This window comes from Diorhabda carinulata, chromosome 12 (genome assembly GCF_026250575.1).
Source record: "Diorhabda carinulata isolate Delta chromosome 12, icDioCari1.1, whole genome shotgun sequence".
NCBI classification, from domain to species: Eukaryota; Metazoa; Arthropoda; class Insecta; order Coleoptera; family Chrysomelidae; genus Diorhabda; species Diorhabda carinulata.
Window position 1 is genome coordinate 6,152,036 of NC_079471.1, and position 21,906 is coordinate 6,173,941.

The following is a 21,906-nucleotide window of genomic DNA, read 5'->3' on the forward strand; positions in this document are numbered from 1 at the left end:
CGCAAATAAGATATAGTTAATGGAAAAAATTGTGATTATTATCTTTAGAATGATTTCAAGTAGGACAACGGGCATATTAGAAGGCCTTGACCGCCCACTATCCTACTATGAACAATAGTATAAAGGGTATTTTTTCTTCCCAATTAAAAAAAGGGAGAATTTTTTCTCTTTGAAAAAGAGGACTTGGTTGCAAAAACTGGCTTATATAAGTTATTGGGATAATCAACATTATCTGTTGATAATTATAATAAAAAAAACGATTAAAGAGTAAACACGATATTACGCCAGAAAGCTCCTAAGTAAACAAACGAATGTAATTGGCTCTTTTCTATTTCCACGTCCCTACGTTACGGTGCCGACAATATTCATTTTCTCTCTCGTTCGAGACACTTTACACTGCGCATGCTTCATGCATGCAAAAGATGCGCAAAACTAACTGAAACGCTCGGAGAAGAGAGAGAACAATACACTATTTGTTTCACTTATTCGGAACACTTTCCACTTATAGGAACTGTCCATACACGAGTATTACATAAGGCTACGAACGGCCAACAGGAAAAGTTAGAATTCGTTATGTTAAAATCACCAACGGCAGACGGCGACATCAAATTACAACTATGCAGTGCTTGTATTAGTAAGATATTGACATATAAAAACGACTTTTTACGCTTTTCTGACCATCTGTAGGGAATAGAAGATACAAAAAATTATCTCAGCAATTTGAATTGACTAAAGCTGCTGAGGTACAAATTTTCTTACTATAGCCCAGTGATAATTTTTAATGCAAGTAAACTAGACTGTGACTTTAAAATATTTTGTAAGCCACTTGACTACCATTCAATCCAAAAAGATGCAAATAATATATCTTCATGTTTTGGTTGGATTTTTTTAAATGATTGGAAAATCAAACATATTTTGAAAGAAAAACACCTTTTTGACGTTTGTACTGCTTTTTGTTTACTGTGATATTTTTGTTTGTAATTCGGTATCTATGGACAATACGATGGAAAATAACGAACGTTTATATTTCCATAGTTCTTTAGTTTTGGTTTGTATCGTTAACGTTTTTTTTGTAACAGATTTTTCATCTAACATACTAGAATTCTTTTCGTTGTAGTGATTTGATTTTGTTCTTTCATGTTTTTTACGTCAAATGATTGCACGATTCCGAAGCCTATGCTTCGAAGCAAGTTGTCGCTTCTATGAATTTGGTTTTACTACATTTCGCTATCTGTAATGAGCGACTTCTTTACGAGGAAAAACAATAATTTTTGTACAAGTCAACCAAGCCTAGGCAACAAATATAATCTTGTCCATAATTTTCTACCACAAATCTTTGGTCCTTTGCAAATTTTTCCATGGAAAGTTTCTAGTTGTAGCTGGACATGACAAAATAAATATGCTCCAAGTTGCTGTTGCAATGGATAAAAATAAGTAACCGAAAAAAGAATATTATTTTTATCGTTCGTCATCGTTTTGTTCTTAAGATGTATATATCTAAAAATTCCAACTGAGTTAGGCTTTTAATTAAAAACGGAAGCCATAAGTGATAACTAATGTTGATTGCTTCGGTCCACAGAAAAGAGAGCTTATGTTTATCGCAACTTCAAGTAACATATCCTAAAACAAAAGTAGCTCCACACTCCTCCATTACAAACGAAGTTTTACAAACAGTCATATGTAAAATTGACATTTTCTGAAACATCTCTAAATATGAGACGAATAATACCCATTTTATAAGGGAATAATTCAACTGCTCAAGCATGGGGGCGCCAAGTTCAATGTTTATTGGGACTGGTTAAAGTGGAGGAATCTCTTTACTGACTGTTACTATAATCTCGTATACCAAGAGACTATTTTTTTGCTGTTTTTTGTATCATTTTTACCACTACCTGTCTCTGTTACAAACGTTTCTGAACATTCGAATAAAAAATAGAAAAAAGTGAACAACAGTAAAAAATATTTATTAATTTTTCAAATCACAAATCACATTTGATCTTACAAGTTGTTTCAGTTGGAATGACTTATAATAATAATCGCTATGTTTATAACATTTCCTAATTTTTTTGTGATAATTCCCTATGATATTTTCATGCTACCTTCACCACAAACCCAAAGACATATTCTGTCAAACAAAAATGAGCAGAAGAAATCAGCAAATAAAACTTGAATCAGAAGAATCCGAAACTGTAAAAACAAAAGTATAGTTAGTTATACATATATACAGAGTGAAGCACAAATAGTTTTTGATTAAGAGTAAATTATAGATTACGAACGGCGTTGCGTATAATTTTATTATAAATAGAGCAACTTACAGTTGTATTGTAATTAAACTCTGTATTTTTATTAGAAACTATTATATATTTTCATGTTTCTAAATCGGCTTAATTTTAAGTTTCTTCTGTTATAAAATTTGTTTTATAATTTTTGAAAAACAGATAAAAATTTCACTACTTTCAGTCTTTATTTTCATTTTGATAAAGACTGAAAGTAGTCGAAACGTCAAATTTTTATCTGCCTTTCAAAAATTAAAATATAAGACTAATTATAAACAAGGCCAGATTTGGTGGCGTTAATTCGGGGGGCGCATATGAGGTGGATGGGACACGTGGAGAGGATGCCTTCTGATCGATACCCGCGCAAATTCATGAATGGAGTTTCTGGAGGATGGCGACTGGTTGCAGGACTTTGAGGTGGACCTGATCCAATTAAGGTTTCGACGTTGAAGGAACCATGCTCAGGACTCAAAAGATTGGCAGTCGATTGTTGCGAAGGCCCTGGTTCTCAGTAGCGTCGGTTAAAAAAGAAGAAATTCTCTATTGATGATTGAAGGGGATGAACAACTTGAATCGATTTTCGAAAAATTGCGTTCCCTTTTTTTAGGAAGCCAATTGAAAATTCACAACTGGCTAACATTAGTTCTAATAGATGTTTTGCCACTTTTCTTTTACAGGTATGAATAGGAGTAGCAGTACATCTAACTGTATAGTTTAAGACAAATACATTCAAAATACTTACGTCTGGTGGAAAATCTATTATCTCGAATGATGCTGATAATTCAGGAACTAAACCAAGAGTCAACAATAAAACAACACCTTCAGTAGCCAAAATACTGTAAAGTAGAGGCTTATTGTCTTTCAAACTCTCCATGTAAGGAGTTCCCTAAAAAATAAAATAAAGGTGTTTGTTAACTTTGATAGATAATTCAGTTTGTTTATATAATACAATTACTGTAATTTATTGTTTTCAGGAACGTTATTTTACAATAATGGAAAACTTCAATAATTACTTTACTTTATATGGTTCAACAAATGGAGACATGACGCTAATTCAGTTATGTATAAGTATTTACTGTCAAAACAAGAATATGTGATACTATAGTTAATTAAATAACAACTGTCACTGTCAAACAAGGTCCTTGGCCTACTTGTCGTACAGTAAGTTATCAATAAATAGAGAATATCGAGAAAAATATAAGTGGTGCGTTAATTTTGTCCATATTAACATCTATTATAATATCTATGTATCTATTTATTTCTTTCTTGTCATTATGTTATTCCCTCAATTTTGCCCTTTTAATTTTTCGGGACAAATTTGAATTGTTATTAATTTTTGAAAATGCTTTAAGGACTTAGGTCTATATAAGGTGTTGAAGTAAATAACAGGAGGTTCTTGGTGACATTAAAGTTATGTGTTTTTTTATCGATGGATCTACTAATGTAAATAATAAGACATCTTGTGTGAATTAAAAGCGAAAGATTTAACAAATTTAAGGTTTGATTTTAAATATTATTTTTATTAAAAAAATCAGTTGCTTTCAATAAATTAATTTAAATTGCAACCACGAATAAAGATATAATTAATAACAAAGTGATAATTTTGTATATATATGATACTTTAATTATGTAATTAATAATGTCTCTTGTGACAATGAACTTAAACAAAATATTTAACCATTGAAAAAATTATGATGGTTTTGATTTTTGATTACTTTTATCATTTATTTTTATTCATTCCAATATTTCTTTCTCAAAATTACTAGGGAGTTTTTTTAATATTGTTTCATCAGTTTCAATCACACTTACCCTGTAATTTATGGCAAAAGTAGCTATTTGCAACGCCATGGAAATAATGTACACAGTACTATTTACAATATTTGGCTCAAATAATTTTTCTTTCTCTTCATCAGTTAATCCTTCCAACTCCTCTGGTTTTAAAGGATCTCTAAAAATAACAACACAGATTTATTAGGAAAAATCCAAACAAAATATGCAATAATATATACGGGTGAAGTTATTATTTGTTTTTATTTTGACTAATTTTATAAAATATTGGATAAAAAGCGAGTATTTTTTTACATAAAAAATTAATACTTACTGGGGCGCTCTTATCTTTGCTTCCTGAACTAGATACACTAAGCATAAAAAGTGTACGGCAAATTGAGTAATCACAGTCAATACAGTGTACAAGTTGAAAATATTAGGTAATGGTCTCTGTTTCGACAACACCTTCAAAGGCTAAAATAAAACTTTTTATCAAACAGGTACATTATAATTGTTCAAATTATCAATAACTTTTTATGCTATAATCAACGTAATTAATAGTTTATTTATTAGGCTAGTACATTTGAGTAATTTGGATAAAGTAAATTTTATCAAGTGAATGAAATGTACCAGGCCTGGCCTAGAGATGGCGGTAGTTGTTTGAAAAATACCATTGTCTTAGAAAGGACACAATCTATACAAGTGTTTGGCGATGTTTCATAGAAATAAAGCTAAATTTTTGCGCCGTTTCATAACCATGTATGAAACGTGGGTCCATCACTTCATACCCGAAACAAAAGAACAATAAAAACAATGGACTCAAAAAAGAGAGCCGGCTACAAAGAAGGATGTGGAATTTTGCTTTGACATAAATGGAAAAGAAATGCAATACAAGGTAACGAACGAAATATCCATTAATATAAATACACATAAGTAAAACTTGATTAATTCAAGTACAAGACTGTTGCATAATATACCCATTAAAAGTTTGTTCGCTCCACCTTAATACCCATTAATCACGAGAGTGATTGTTGTACCCATTAATCACTGCTGACAGATGCTTCTTTTATTTATTTATATTATATTGTTTTCTACAAAAAATCGGTTTTTAAAATCTTATCATGTAGAAACCACTAAATATTTTCAATTCAGTTCTGTACACATGCGAAAAATTAAAAAATTAAAAATTAATTTCCCTAGACCAGATTCGAACCCGGGACCCACAGTTTGAAAACATGGAGCCTAACTGAGACATCAGCGACTTGGAATGAGCGTGTCATATGTATGTTACTTAACATACAATGTTTTTCAAAACAATTTATATAATCGAAACAAAATAAATTTAACTCGAACATTATTGTATTACAAAACCAACTAAAAATGGATATAGAAAAATGAAATAATTTTTCGTTAACCCTACTAGAAATTAGAGGATCTGATGAAATTGCCCCATTAAATTTATTGCCAGAAAAGTCAAGAAAAGTATACAATGTCGCCTATGAATCATTTTGAACTGACAAAAGGAATAGAATACCACATTTTCTGAATTCGAAAATTACTGAAGTAACTGCAAAATAAAATCTTCAACGCTATGGATCTATTATTTAATACATAGATGTACCACCTTACATCGAGGTATAAATTTTGAAAATTAAAAAAAATTATGAGCATTATCAAAACAAAAATCGGAAGGTTTTCAAACTGAAAAGTGAAAACTTTTTCTAGAGAAGATAACAAAAACTTTTTAACTGAAACATCTGGTGATAAATACAAAGGTAAGTTATTAAGTAAATCTTTCACATAGTTATTTCACTACATTCTGTAATTTAAAGTTGCTTTAATATAATGGGAGTAATGGGTGTATGAAGAAGTAATGGGTTTTGAAAAAAATATTTAGTAGTCGTGGATAAAGTATAGTATTCTACTCGCGTATATGTGGATAAAACTGCCAAGTATAAGATGTTAAAAGAATATAAATATAAATATGTACCTTTGACCTGGATATAAACAAAAAGCAAGCTGCCAAGAGGAGTCCCTGAAGGGTGGCTTGACCGTCTCTCAATTTTATTCCATCTAAATATAATACTGATTGTGTGTAAGCCAAAATTAGTGCATTTAACGCCAAAATCTTGAACATTTGTAAAGTTGTTACTAAGGTACATCTTCCCTGTTTTATAATATGGCAAACTGAAAAAGAGAAAATAGAAAATTCAGTATAAAATAGATTTTTTAGCTATATAAAAATTTGAGTTCGTTCTTATGACCAATCTTACTAGATAGTATCAGAAACCATGTTATGAAAAATATTTTTGTCTTAAAGAATCTATTTTGATTTGGAAAGTTTTCTCTTAGGTTCTGGACATTTGCTAAAGTGGGGGGAGACAGACAAGCTCTTCATGGGACCCGAACACTTAAGTGGTATCAGCTACAGAACAAAACCAATTATTGGGACAACAGAGGCCGAAACAGGCAAAGACTCTTCTGGAAAACTACAATCAGAGTAGACCTGCTGAAGTAAGAACAATCTGGAAATACTAATAGGAGTTCTATCGAGGCACTGTCGCCTCAACAAACACCTGAAGACGCTACACTTAGCAAATACTAAGGCGTGCAGATTTTGTTGCACAGAGGACGAAACCTCTATCCACATTCTCTCGAATGGAACTCCAGAGCACTACACCTGGTATCGCTTGAAATAGAAGACGAAGATTTCTATCAATTGAAGTCTTCCCACATTCTAGACTTTTTAAAATGAGTTGGATTAATGGATATGCTGTAAACACTTGGTTCTCCAGTATCGTAGCAAGAAAGGGGACACAATAGATCCTTTGGGTCGCAGTGTATACGATTCCCCAAAATTTATACAGAGGTACTGAAAACAACTATATTATTAAACAGACAGAAAACTAATTTATCCTTACAGTATAAAATGAAAAATACAACAAAAATTAACAATCATGAAATCGGGAAGTAAAAAAATAAAAGTGATAGTCAGAAAAATGGTACTTACTACACATTATAGATGATAATTTGCTAGTAAACGGTGAAGCGATGCTGGCATCTCCCAATTTCACAACTTGGGCTTGGTCTTGATTCTCTATTTCCTTCATCATTTTATCAACCTTTGCTTGCATTCTCTCACGTTGATTTATCATATTTCTTATGTGGTTTGGTCTTTGATTTGCTAACATTTCTTTTACCTCCTTCTGTTTCTTTTCTCTTTCCTTTTCTAACTTCTCTTTTTGCACCTGTGAAAGATTAAATAATGATATAAAGTTGATTAGAGTTGAAATTTTCAAAAGGAATATTTTCTTTCGTTTAAACTCAATTATCATCTTGTTATCAACATTATTTCATAAAAGTTTAAGGAAAAAGTAACTCGTCCCAAGGGCTACATTATATGCTGACAAAATAGTGGCAGAAGTGGGAAAATACGAAATATTATAAAAACATAAATAGAAACAATAAGTTTTAATTATTGTTAATAAGTTGTTATTAAATTCATTTTTCTATTCATGTTTATAACACCCAATTGTTCATTTTATTAAATTGGTTGACTGTCCTTCAATACTTTTAAAATTACTAGCTTATTACTTCTATAAATCATCTTAATAAATTATACTAACCAGAGCGAACATATTTTCTTAATTTATATTTCGGGATCAAAGTCTATCTTTTGTGATAAGTAATGTTATGGATTATTAAATTTGTTTATAAACCCGTAAAAAAATAGTTTTAGTCGCATAGCTGAAGCAACTACGTGATTCCCATACCGCTGGAAAAACGTTTATTTGACAATAATTGTAGGCGACGTAGGCGTATTTAATCTAATCTAGGTATTGTGAGATAAAAACATAGAGTATTTTATCCAGATCGAAATACACAAACAACATAATTTTGATATTGTTTTGAATAGAAACAGTTTAAAAATAAAAACAGGTACGTACAAATGAATCTCGAGTATTATCAATTAGTCGAGTTGTTGAATCCCTATTTTGCATACATAAGTTATTTCACTATTGATCATGTACTTATTTGATTACATAAGGATATTATTGATGTATTTTTATTCAATATGACGAATTGGATTCAATATTAATTTCTTTCCTTTTGCAAATGATTTGAATTTTTTCCAAATTGAGCTGATATCAGCTCACCTGTTTTCAATTTGAAATGGTGGGTCATATGGAGACACCCATTTAGTTCATTGTATTTTAACCCAAAATGAATTTGTAAATAAAAATAAATTCGCAAATTTTCCACGATGTTAATCACTATAGGCACTAATCAAAAAACAAATAAATATAACCTCAAACTTTTTAAACATTCTCCAAATAACTAAAATGAGTTATTTCTGTAAAACAAAAGTTGGTGCTGCATCGGTATTAGTGGAGATAAATATCTCGATTCATCGGATTTGAGGAAAATTAAATGGGACGTAGAATTGAATGAGGTACATTTAAATGAGTTGAAATTATCTGACTTAACTATTTACATATAAATTAATATCACTAAATTCACCTAACCTTACATTCTGATAAAAGGCCATTTCAACACTGTCATATTATAATCTTAAAATCGGCTGATTTTGATTGTACCCTAAACAAAGGACAGGGTATGTAACTGTATTGATATTATTGCAATTAATTTGCGAAAATGGTGTTTCGTTGTGTAAAAAGTGGTAACAATAATAGGTTTGTTCCAACCCATCAAAAAACCGTCTACAATAGAGATTACGTATTCCAACAGGGCGGTGATCTTTTCACGAACGATTCTGTTTTAGGTATCGCTTATGAACCGTTTTCGGGACGGTCTTTTCGATACTTGATTGATAGCAAGTACTGTTACAAGATCCGTTGATAGCCGGAGATTGCGCAGAAAATACGTTCGTTCCAACCCATCAAAAAACGAACGACTCTGCTTCAATAGGCATTTAATTTATTTACACTACGAGGATTATGATGTTCTAAAATATCATAAACAGTTTGTCACTGGGAATCAACTAATCAGGGGTGGAAAACAGCTTTCGCATTTCGAGGACGCCACAAAATTATATTTTTTTTTAAATTAATATATACGAGTAAGGCTGCAATTATTTTTACACGTTTTCTTCATTATCGAAAGAAATTATTTACTTATATTATTATATTGATTATTTTAATTTTCATTAATTAATTTGTAGATCCGAAATGGGTAATCTGTGTTGTAATTTAACAAAAAAAGATTCAATTTCAACTAATGAAGTCCCAAAATATACCGAAGAAAAAAGGATTTCCAGAAATCTTAGAAGAATTTCGAATCCGCCAAATGATATATTACCTAGACATACAAACTACGGAGATCATAAAGATATTGATTCACCAAATATTATACCTGGTAAATCTACAGACCAAGAAACAAATATCAAAGATCGGAATAGTGTCACGTCACCAAGAGCCAGTGTGCATATGAAACAAAATGGAAATCAAAATAGTATCAAGTCACCTATTATCGTAGCATCTAGTATAGAACAAAATACAAACTACAAAGTTAGTAATAAAACTCCTGGAGGAAGTAACAAAGAAATTAATATCGTAGATGGTTCTAGACCTAAAGCAATAATAAGAAAGCCCACAACTGTTTTTGAAAATGTTTCAGTTTCAGTGAAAGATTCAGTATCTGAACCTGACTATAGTTATAGAGGCGAAAAAGTTAAAGTTAACGATATTGTAGATGAATTAATTAATTTTAGTTATGTGAGGTGTAATAGAAATGTTCTATATGAAAAAAACTCATATGAATTGGAAAAATTGGACTACAACTCACAGGAATACTACCAAATGGAAGTATTGTTTTATGAAACAAACAAAAACAAACACTTCTTCAAGGTACATAGCATAGAAAAAGTACACAACCCTTATTTGGCATTGCAATATGAACTTAACAAAATACAACTTTATGAAAAAAATATACAGTTTAAAGAAGTTTTAATGTTCCATGGGACAAAAAAAAGCAACATTGATAGTATTTGTCAAAAGAATTTTGATTGGAGATTAAGTGGTAAGTGAAAATTTCGTATTTATACTTATAGGGGTACTTACTTGAAATATTGTATCCTGAATTGAAATAATATTTATACCGAATTTGATTTAATTGATATAATCTCTTGCAATTTTGCAAATATGTCGTTTTTGCGAATATCTGGTACGTTTTGTTTAGATCGCAACTGTTTAAACATATTATGAACAAATAGTTTTTTCGGATAATTTTTTTTATACAAATATAGCCCATTTTAGGAAGATAAGGACTCTTGTCATTTTTCCGTATAATGCAAATTTAAAAATTATTAAAAGTCGAAAAATCGACTATTTTTACTAACTTCTTTAATAACTTTTTGATTGAACATTTTTTAAAATTGAAAAATCGTACTTGTTCTTTGAACCTTACTCTAGGAATTGGTATACTTTGATATTGGTGCAGGTCCGGCGTTTGGCACTTATCGCGATTGACAGAGCTACTAAAGGCCCTCACCAAAGAAGACTTCCAGCACTGCTTCGACCAATGGATAAAATGTATAGAAAGGTGTGTGGCGAGAGGAGGGGAGATATTGAAGGGGGGGCATAGCCAGACCTCGTATACCACAAAAGGGTGCAGCTCCTATGAAGAGAATTACTTTTGAATTTAGTGATTAATTAATCCCATTTATTTCAGAAAGATCTTGATCTTAAAATGTTATAGCAATTTTTACATTGTCAGACCTGGTATATTCCCTTCTAAGTATTTTGTAGATAATCCATGAATCGTTTATAATTTCCAAATACTAATTATTAATTTAAGAATTTTGAAAATAATTTTGATACAGGTACCTCAACGGGATGCAAATTCGGTGAAGGAGTATCATTCTCACCAATAGCTTATTACGCGACACATTACGGCGATACTACTTACAATAAGGTGATGATAGCCGCACATGTTTTAGTAGGGGAATGTTGCGAAGGGTACAAGAATATGTTAGTACCACATTTGGGGTGTGATACAAGTGTGAATAGCAAAAAAGAAGTATTCGTAAAATTCGACGATAACACTTTTTATCCATCATATCTAATACATTATCGCGGAATCGATGAAGCAGCTGTAAAAAAGAGATCCGGGAAGAAGTTTTGATTCACGACACCATGATTTGGGATAAAATATAATGTTTTTCAATCTAATGACATCATTTTTATATTAGAAATTATATTATTTCATGAAATATATTTTTTAAAACTATTATTCTTGAATATATCCTCAAAGTAGAAAACAAATACTTTCCTGGATAATACCACGAAGAATATTGAATTATATCCCCTCCGAAGAACGTCTCTCCGCAGTGGTGTAACGACCTCTCGTTCGGAGTCCTACTTAAACTTTTATACTTCTATTTTTGTCAAGAGACACGTTGCTTATTAAATTGCTTAAGGCCCCTTGACATATATATTTATACCTGACTCTAACAGGGTCGGATTATGTATGGTCCCAACGCTTTTGTGATAGTTCATTTCGGGCAATGAAAAAGTTTGTATTAAAACCAAACAAATTGTACAAAATACAAATTTCTCTTTAAACTATGTATTATAACATAATAGTGCGGCCTTGCACAATGCCCTCTCAATATATAGCCATAAATTCACTTTTATAAATTGGTAGTTTTTCGATTGATTTTAGAAATAAATTCATAAAAAAAAACTCATTGGACTCTGTATTTATACTGTAAGATTGCTGACTTCACTCAATACCTCAACAGCTGAATTCGAGTTACTCGATACGATACAAATCGAGTGAGGAACGTTTCATATTTAAGTTTAGTGGATCACATTTTACTAACCTTGAAATAAAGCACGGATCGTTATATTATTGCATCGTTAAATTATTTACAAAGGATTACTTTTTTGTGTGAGTATTAATAATAATTAAAGCATTTAATCACAAGTAATTAATCATTTTAAAAAATCTGTTAAATTAGTTACTATTTCAGAATGTATCTCTTTTATCTCAAAAAAATATGTTATGAACTAGTTTATCACTATTATATTATTGAAAAGGTAGAGACTACAAATCGGAAATTGCAAATAGATACCCAAAATCGTTCAAGATAAGTATAAAGTTATTTTTTATCAAAAAGGAGTAGATTGAATACATGAATTTCCAAAATGTTTCTAAATCAGTATATACAAATGGGAAAATTGTAATTACTGCATTTTGGAATAATCGATTTTGGTTATTCGTTGTGGCTTGTCTGGATCTTCTACATTTATTACCGGTCTTCTAAAATCGTATTGGACATACAAATTGAAGTACTGCTTAAACTTATGGCAATCCTTGCTACACAAGTGCTATGTGAAATAATCATCCACTGAAAGTGTGCAAACTGACACAAAAATCATAGAACTGAATTTTTATGGAATATATTCAACTTATAATACCATACTATACCAATACTGTTTTTAAAAATTGTAAAGCTTCCACAAAGGAATATTTTTTTATTCATTAGTGTAAAATTCTATATGGTCAATTTCCCAATTTTAAAAATTATTAGTTATGTTTGTAGGGCAGTGTAAATTGTAAAATCTAATAGGACGTTTTGGAAAGCATTTAAATAGCGAGTTAAATTCCCTCTGCATTGAAAATATGACAACCAGCTTTGTTATATTAATTTTAAAAAATTGTATAGTTTTTTTTTAGATCACAAATGTACTTACTTTAATATCAGGCAGTCGTTCGGGAGCATTGGCCAAAATAGCTACACCGACTTCAGCATGCTTCAAGGCACCAACATCATTTGTTCCGTCCCCGCACATCAAAGTAACATATCCCAAATTTTTCAATTGAACTATTACAAATTCCTTCTGTTTCGGAGCAAATCTTGCATATACAGTAATGTGAGGCATAATGAGTCTAAGGAAATCGTTGTAGTAACTTCTCAAGTAATTTAAACCATCTCCAGTAATGCAGAGATCATATTCCTTTATAAGGTTCTTGTAATCATATTCCAAGGGTAACTCTTTAGATTCATCGATGCTCCTGTTAAGAATTATCATTATTTATACCTAAGCTCATTAAGAACAATTTTAGAGTAAATTTGTAGGATTACTTAGCATAATATATAAAAAATCTGTCAAATATGATACATTCCAGATAGTAGGAATCATTAAAAATGAAAAAATTGAGAATTTTTGAAGTGGAATGCATACACACTAATAGATATTGGAAATTATTAATTTTATAAATCTACTTTTTTGTATCCCAAAGTGTACTCTACATTTTTGCAGACATTGAAATTTTCTTATTATTTAGTTTGTTCAGAAATAGGAAACACAATAAATAAAATAAAAATGGAGAAATATTGTGGTGGGAATGGGAGAAGAATAGCAAGCAGTTTTTCACCTGGACTGGCAAACGATAATATAGATGTAATAAGCTCTGAGTGTCACTTTTGACATTATAGATAGAGTGGAAATCTGGAAATGCTTAGAATAAATGAAAACACTAACAATAATAGGAAAAGTAATAAAAAGCACAAACAGAACAGTAAGATACCTGATACAATAAGGTAATTTAGAAAACCATAAAAAATGAAGTTTTTGAAGTGAAACAATTAGGAAAAACAAAATGGAATAGAAACAAATATACAAGGAGAAAATAAGGGGACAAAAATGAAACTAAAAATTGGTTTATTATGTGACTGAAAGAAGACAGATGAACAAGAACAAAGTAAAAAAGAAGAATGAGAAGACAAAATGAAGCCATTGCAGTGAAACAATTAGAAAAAAACAAAATGGAATAGAAAAAAATACATAAGGAGAAAACGAGGGGGCAAAAATCAAAATATAAATTGGTATATATTGCGAATGAGCTAACATCGAATGACCAGAAAAATAAAGAAAACAGATGAACCAAGAACAAACTAAAAAAGGAAGAATGAGAAGACAATGGATTAACTATATAGATGAAATAGAACAAAATAATGAGAAAACGTAATTACATATGGGTTGATGTAATTAATATGCAAAAAATAATTTTTTTATGATCATGGCATTGCATTATGGGAATTATTGCCAGATGATGAGAGAGAAAAAGTTCATGGATTTTGCACTAGTATAACCCAATCTCACATTAAGATCATTGTTAGAGGATATATATTTTTACTAACCTCCAGATGAAACTATCATCACTTTGTGATAAAATCAAAGTAGTTTTCGTTGTAAACTTCAATTCCTTTGCAACGTGGCAAGCCGTTAAAGGGTTATCTCCAGTGATCATGACTGATTTGTGCGATGCAAATTGCAACTCTTTAATCACAGCTTTTGAGTCCGTTTTAAGAGGACAAGAGATTATGACGAATCCGACGAATTTCAAATCTTGTTCTACAGTCTCCCTGGTTGTATCACGTAGTTCTTGAGTAGAGAGTTTGCCAATTTCTCTAAATCCTTAAATATAAGAAATATTAGTAAATAAATTATATAACATGGAAATAATAAAATACAATCAAATACTCATTCTGCAATAAACAAAAAACAATTTCAAACAGTTTACTATTATTTTGATAACTTACCTAAAGCCAAAACTCTAGCTCCTCGTCTAGATAGTTCCAAATAAACTTCATCATAAAGTTTTGGGGTTTCAGAAAACATTGGTTTAAGTATTTCTGGTGCACCCTTAACAGCTGCAATGTACACAGTATCTGTTGATCCTGGCGTACTATATCCGGCAATAACGGACATTCTTTTCAATGCTGATGAAAAGTGAAATCTAAAATGTAATGTAAAAAAAAATATATTTTAACAAACAATTTGTTATAAAATGATAATATGACATTTCAATCAGAAACTTTATGAATGTATTTTATGGCTGAAAATATTCTTTGTAAATTTGGAGAAGAGTAACTATGAACTATGACTGTCACAGTTTCCTTTATTGCTAAAGCAGCAAACACTTCAAAAAATGTCTGAAGTATCATATATCATAAATATAACTGTTTCAGTGTAAACCAAATTATTTTATATAAAGCTACATATTCATATGATTTAACTGACTATAACATACTTTCATTTTTCTTAGATATTATATTTACCTATGAAATATTTTCATTCCTGGCAGTTTTCCTTTCTTTGGCACAACAGCATCAGCTTTTGTAACATTCCAATCTATGGCAGTCAATGTAGCCTTTTCTAGAGGATCTCCCACCAAACCGTCATCCAATTGTGCTAAAGAATGACATGTTGCTAATACTTGGATTGTTTGTGCAGGCAAATCTGTAACTGCTGTTGGAGTCGAATCTTTTTCAGCTAGTGCTACGCCCTCTACTATCAGATTATCACTTGTCAACGTGCCCGTTTTATCAAAACAACAGATATCTACTTTGCCACCGAATGGGATACGGAAAGGTTCCGTACAGAAAATACCTAAAAATATTAAATGCTACTTAAATAACTTGTTTAAGTAAACTTAATTTTTTATAAGTATGGTTCAATACTAAATGTCTGATTAGAACGTTTTACTGATTTTACAGTTAAAAGTTTACAATTCAAAAAAATATAATATTAATTTTTTTTTATTTATCATTTACCTAATAAAAGTGTTTAAGAGTGTGATATGTAATGATTCATTATTATCAAATATAAGTACAAAAAAAGTTATGAAATTTCTAGAGGTATGTACTTACCTAATTTAGAAAGAGCTAACAATGAAGTGTTGACAGCTAACGATAATTCAATCGGCAACTCCGGAGGAATTACAGATGTCAAAATGAGAGTACATTCTAAAAACAATTTATATCTATTTCTTTTCGGGTCTTCAATGCCTTTTATCCAAACATACCAAGCTGCCGCAATTGCAAATATTAAAAGGAAGAGTATAAAACCTAAAATAAAAACAAAATAAATATTTGAAAATTATTGTTGATTACATGAATCACAATTATACATTTTTCATTGGCCATTTCTAGAATTCATTGTTAACAGTTTAATTTTATATTCCATGAATGCTACATCTACATACCAAATGTTTCTTTATTGTTGGCTGTGACACGTTTTACTCCAAAAAGGATTGTTCTCAATAATTTCCCTTGTGACGTATTAAATCCAGTACGTAACACATAAGCTACACAACCATTATCTTGAGGTCTTAAACCAGAAGCCGATTTAGTTGGAGGAGTATGTTGAACTACTTTCGTACCTAGAAACAACCAGAAAATTAAGTGTAAAGTCAAATATAATTGAATGACAAAAAAATTCTTTGAACGTCTACTTGACTACGAGCCCCCTCCCATTTCAGTTGGCCCACTTAGAAAAATTCGAAATTATTAAACTTTATTTTAAAATGCCAAAAAGTAGCTGTTATTAAAATGTTTTAAATTTTTAGTCTTACGTCTAAAATATTGTTTCCAAAATTGTGTTCAAAGTTTCATTAGGTCTAAAATACGCAAATAATAAAGTACGCTGTGTAAGTCATATTTACACAAAATGTTTTTTTTAAGTGAAAGATAGATTTTTGAAGTAATAAGGTGAGTATAATTTTACAAATGGTTAGAGGAAAAGTTATTGATGAAATTCAATTAATCTTGATAAACTTATTCAAAAATGGGAAAAAGAACCCAGAAATCGCTAAAATTGTAAACATGTCGAAATACAGTGTTTGAAATATAGTTGTATAAAGCAAATGGTTCGATTGTCCCTAAACGCCGGTACGTAAGAGAATCGAAATTGTCAGACAAAGATAAACGAGCGTTAAAAAGAATAATTCAACAAAACAGACGTGCTAACTATGGTCAACTAAGTGTACTTTGGGAGTAATGGTTTGGCCTATGGGTAGGCGGGTTTCAAGATCCACATGTCACGGAGAGGCTCAATAATTAGGATTTCGGACATAGAAGGTGAATTTTGTAACACCTTAGTTTAATGCATATTTTTCTTTACATAGGCCAAGTAAAAGCCATTGTCCAAAAGAAAAATAGACTTAAATGGGCCAAAGAGCATAAAAATTGGAATTTTGAACAGTGGAGCTGTATACATTGGAGTGAAGAGTCTCATTTTGAAGTTTGCGTGGGTGACGATCGAAGTAGAGTTATTTGACAAAAAAATGAAGCTTTTCAACCAGATTGTTTGAAGTGAAAAGTAAAATTTCCGGCATCTGTGATGGTGTGGGGCTCGATATCTGCAAGAGGAGTGGGAAAACTGCATTTCATAAACAGAATTGTACATACTGAAAAGTACTTGGATATTTTAGGAGAATCATTGTTGCCAACAAGAAAAGTAACTGGGAAAGCCTTTATTTTTCAGCAAGATGGAGCAGCATGTCATAAGTCAAAAAAGGCTTTAAAATGGTTCTCAGACAACAATAATCCACTTTTAGAGTGGGTTTCAAGTAATCCAGATTTATCACCAATAGAAACACTTTGGTATGAAATGAAAAAGCAGTTGCGTGCAAATCCAGCTAGAACTGTCATGAAATTAAAAGGACTACAAGAAATTTGGGATGATTTTACTCCCGAATACTGCCAGAATTTAATAAACACCATGCATCAAAGAATTATGGCTGTTATTAAAAATAAAGGGGATGGTATGCAATGGTAACTTTTAAAAGTATGTTTAATATTTAAGTTTTTCTGATTACATTATAGCCTCAGCTGTACCCGCCCTCATTTGCAATAGGAACAAAATCTATTACACTCTCCAAAAAGCTGTTTGGTTCATTGAGTCTTTTTCCACTCTCATTATTCCAGTTTTACCCTCCTATTATCCACCACGACCCCAGCCATTGAAAGGAAAAGTTTTCATATATCAGGGCCATTCCTGAAGTCTCCATATCCTACATATAAACTTTCTTACCTCCAAATAATACATGCAATTTACCATCTCCTTCAGGATCAAGTATAGTGTTCATGTCAAAATTTTCTATAGCTTCTTTCATTTGAGGAACCGATTCACCAGTCAACATACTTTCGTCTACAATACAAGATCCTCTTAATAATAACACGTCACATGGTATCAAATTATCCTTCTGTGATCTGCAATTGAATGGATTAGATAGTTACTTATATCAACTAGTTCTAAAAAGTGATAGGACTTTGAATATTTTTGTTATAAAAAGAAGAAATTTTACATTTTCATTTCATGAGATGAAATCATACTTTTACTAAGAGCTAGTTAAAACTCTAATATTATCAACACCTCTTGTATGAATGTATCATTATTGCAAATATTATCGTACACACTTTTTCTGTTGCAGGTGAAACTATTTTTCATTCAAATTCATATTTTTCACTCTAGAGTTTGATACTATTTATTAAATAACTTTGACCCACATTTCCAATTATAAAACAGTATCACAATAAAAATTTCATATACCTGATTATAGAAATAATATCTCCTGGTATCAGATCCGTTGTCGCCAACATCCTCCATTTTCTGCTTCTATACACTAAAATATTGTAAGGTTTGTTACCCATTTTTCGAATTTCGTCCATATTACGTAATTGTTGTTGTACCAAAGTGCATTCAAATAGAACCAGCATTACTAAAGTAAACAGAGAATAATACCAAAAATCGTCCAAGCACCAAAGACCCACGCAGAAAACTTGAAACACAAAGAAAGGTGCAGTAGCTCTTTCAATAAAAAGTTCCATAAATTCAGGAACAACCTGAAATATATAAGGTGAACCAATAAACATAAAAATCCATTAATTATTTATTATAATATTAATTTTTATTTTTTCAAAAATATATTCGAGGATATTACTATAAATACTGAAAGATAGGTAGAAATGAAACTAGAAATAATATAATTGAACAGCTATGAAAGCACTGAGTTCCCATATTATTGATTCAAAGTTGACATGTAAGTATTGAAAAAAATTCATTGAATACATAAGAATAACAGTCTGGATTCCTGAGTATACAGAAAATGAAGAGGCTCAACACTTGCCAGGAAGGTAGTATAAATGGTTATTATTAGCCTAGAGTATTTCTGTGATGTAGGAAAATACTCCTATTAGAATCTTTTGGCAGAAGGAAGAAACTGATGGTGATTTCCCTAATGGATCAATATAAAAATGCTTTAATGCCTCGCCATTGCGAGCTTACTTGTAAAAGACTAACCAACTAACCTCCTTGAAGCCACCACGAATACCTGAGGTCATTAAAACACTGCAACTGAAAGGTGAGAAAACAACTTTAGTAGCAAATGAAAGCTTAAGCTAAATATCACATTTTTTGTTGTCTTAAAATTTTTCGAATCGATTAATTTGTTCATTTCAAATAAAAAGAGGCGAAACAAATTTCTAAAGTTAATATGCAATATTAGTTAAAATGTAGTCAAGTGTATTTACTTAACAAAGAATGCAGAACAATCATGAATGCCAAAATATACAGAAGTATAAAAAGAGGCAGACCCCGTATCAGATGGACTGATCAAGTTCACGAAGACTTACAAACAATGGGAAATATTGGTGAAGAACACAGCAGGCAAATTATCAAGGAAGTCAAGTCTAACACCAAGCTGTAGTGCCAATTGATTAGGTGAGTAATTCTATTTAATAATCCTAAATTCATTCACAATTTTTCAATCAATAATTTTCACAACATTTTATATAAACAATTGATAAAAATATACTACAAATATATTTCTACTTGCCATATCTAAAATATTTTTTCCATACTGTTGCTCTGCATCAAGTATGTCTGCATCCTCTTGTAAACCTTTTGATGAAATGTATTCAGAGAAACTCTTGTGTACAGGAAATTCTAAGCCTTTGAAAGTTTTTTTATCCGAATCCCAAATATATTTTGTTTTTTGAAAAATAAACCATATGGATACACCTGTAACATTCTGAAATAAAATATTTTAATAGTGAAAACCATAATTTAACAAAGGAAAATAAGAATTGTCACATAAAACTTTTTTGCTCACAAAAATGTGTAACTTCTTCCATCCAATTATCTATAGGACTTATCCATAAAGATTCCCAACGAAATTTTGTAATGAAAAACATGTTTATTGGTATTGAACAATAGATCAATGCATTGTTGTATGGAGTATAACATCTTTATGTTTGATTCGTAGAAGATAGCTTAAAACCTCTTCTTTAAGCTCTTTATTAGTTGTGAAATGTGTCCCTGTCAAGTGTTTCTTCAATTCAGGGAAGGGTTGGTAATCACTGGGGGCCGTTTCTACATGTTACCATTTATTGTCATCTATCAGCATTTTCAGAACAAATTTGGAATATCCTGAGTGGTGTCTCAAAATGTTGTGAATGCAAGACTTGCTGACATCAGCAACAAATTAGCACCTGGTGTGAGAATCAGATGGAAGCTCCATCTTCCACAAATACCAAGACAAGAATGAACATTGTAGATAGATCACCTGGGCGCAAATTGAAAAAGAGCCAAGCCACACACCAGTGTCACCAAATCCCACCTAACAGTGTTAATAGTGTCCTCAGCTCTTTGTGAACCTTATTATATAAACAAACCTCGTACCTCTTACTTTCCAAAAGTCTACAAACCTTGGTATGTTGCAACCAAACAAGTTCACAGCTTCCATTATTTGGTGTTGGAACAACTTTGGCCAAAGTAGCTTTATTTGGGTTATTTTCCTAAAACAAAAATAAAATTTATAGTTTTTCTTAATTTATTCAACATTTCAATTTGCATGAAAAAGTTTATTATATCAATAATTTTCAGAACTACCGACAGATTTCAATACATAAATTAGGTAGTTAAAAAACGAAAAAAGGCACTTTTACACCAAAATTGTACAAGTATTCCTTGTATATTAAGACTTAAAACATAAAAAAATAAAAATATTTGGTAAATTTGAATCAAATTAAATGTTAAGTTGTGTTATAGAATTTCAGAGCTTCAATTATTATAGTAAGTAGTTCAAAAGTTGTATCATCTTCCCAAACTATTACGTGAATTAAAACGAGGTCAACATTGTTTCAATAACGGATTATAATATGCCAAATTTCATCAATTGACGTATTTAAAAATAAATATACTTTTTTTGTTACCACTGTGTAAAACTTAGTTAAATTCACGCATTTTAATTCAAAGAATCGTGAGAACACAAATAACAGTAAGCATGACAACATACCTTTTTACAGCTGAAAAAACAATTTATATGGACAGACCAATAACATGCTAAACATGAAAGGACCTGAAGACATCCAATAACGGCCATACCAACAAATCCGCCTTCATAATGTTCATTAAAACCATAAATTCCCAACCATAAGTATAACCATGCTGAATAAATCAATATAAAAGGCAACACGTACAAGTGAAGCAAAGGCGGTATTCGAGTGTATAAAGAAACAGATTGAACCAAATCGTCCAATTTTGGTCTTACACTCATATTTTTTGTTAAATTTAACTTAATCTATTTTTTTCTTGGACACATATGTATTGGTTCTAAATTTTCAAGTTAAAAATTGACATTTATTTAGTGATGACTGTTGACAGCATAGAAAAACTGTGATGTGGTATTTTCAAACATAGAAAAACTACAAAAATATTACTTGTAAGTAGGTCTGTATTTTTAAGCGGTATTCTTGCTCACAAACTTACATACGTATGTAAGACAGTGCTCTTGATGCTATGCTATTAAAAACAGGATTTATATATATGAATAGGTCAATAAACTGAATTGAGTTTATACAACTTCGACGTCATTTCGATCCAATCAGAATATGGTATATCGATGTTTTTTCTCTCTCTGCCAGCCGTTCGGGGCCACTTGAAGAAGCTCCCATACTCTTTTTTACATTTTCTCTATGGTTGCGAATCAACTGCATATATATATATATATATATATATATATATATATATATATATATATGTATATGTTT

General features: G+C 30.8%; 2 protein-coding genes across 5 annotated transcripts; one reads left to right on the forward strand and one right to left on the reverse strand.

The window, feature by feature from the left end:
- Window positions 1–1,948: 1,948 nt before the first annotated feature.
- LOC130899916 (endoplasmic reticulum transmembrane helix translocase) lies at window positions 1,949–21,719 on the reverse strand. 2 transcript variants are annotated; one of them, XM_057810100.1, is made up of 18 exons: window positions 21,630–21,719; window positions 21,153–21,575; window positions 20,563–20,652; window positions 19,692–19,886; window positions 18,407–18,699; window positions 17,888–18,066; window positions 16,059–16,235; window positions 15,724–15,921; window positions 15,133–15,463; window positions 14,614–14,810; window positions 14,212–14,488; window positions 12,761–13,082; window positions 7,054–7,291; window positions 6,034–6,230; window positions 4,378–4,517; window positions 4,086–4,224; window positions 3,019–3,162; window positions 1,949–2,187 (listed from the first exon to the last, which is right to left on the reverse strand). In XM_057810100.1, exons 2-18 carry the CDS (start codon window positions 21,411–21,413, stop codon window positions 2,080–2,082), a joined length of 3,486 nt encoding a protein of 1,161 aa, XP_057666083.1. In that variant the 5' UTR covers window positions 21,414–21,575; window positions 21,630–21,719; the 3' UTR covers window positions 1,949–2,079. The 2 variants fall into 2 exon arrangements, with proteins under 2 accessions (XP_057666083.1, XP_057666081.1); XM_057810098.1 differs by having other exon boundaries at window positions 21,153–21,701.
- Window positions 4,883–11,291, forward strand: LOC130899918 (uncharacterized). Of its 3 annotated transcripts, XM_057810102.1 has the most exons (5): window positions 4,883–6,912; window positions 7,777–7,982; window positions 8,827–9,123; window positions 9,226–10,082; window positions 10,885–11,291. In XM_057810102.1, the coding sequence occupies exons 4-5, from the start codon at window positions 9,233–9,235 to the stop codon at window positions 11,184–11,186; spliced, it is 1,152 nt and encodes a 383-aa protein (XP_057666085.1). In that variant the 5' UTR covers window positions 4,883–6,912; window positions 7,777–7,982; window positions 8,827–9,123; window positions 9,226–9,232; the 3' UTR covers window positions 11,187–11,291. The 3 variants fall into 3 exon arrangements, with proteins under 3 accessions (XP_057666085.1, XP_057666086.1, XP_057666087.1); XM_057810104.1 differs by lacking the exons at window positions 4,883–6,912; window positions 7,777–7,982 and adding an exon at window positions 8,479–8,496; XM_057810103.1 differs by lacking the exons at window positions 4,883–6,912; window positions 8,827–9,123.
- Window positions 21,720–21,906: the final 187 nt, after the last annotated feature.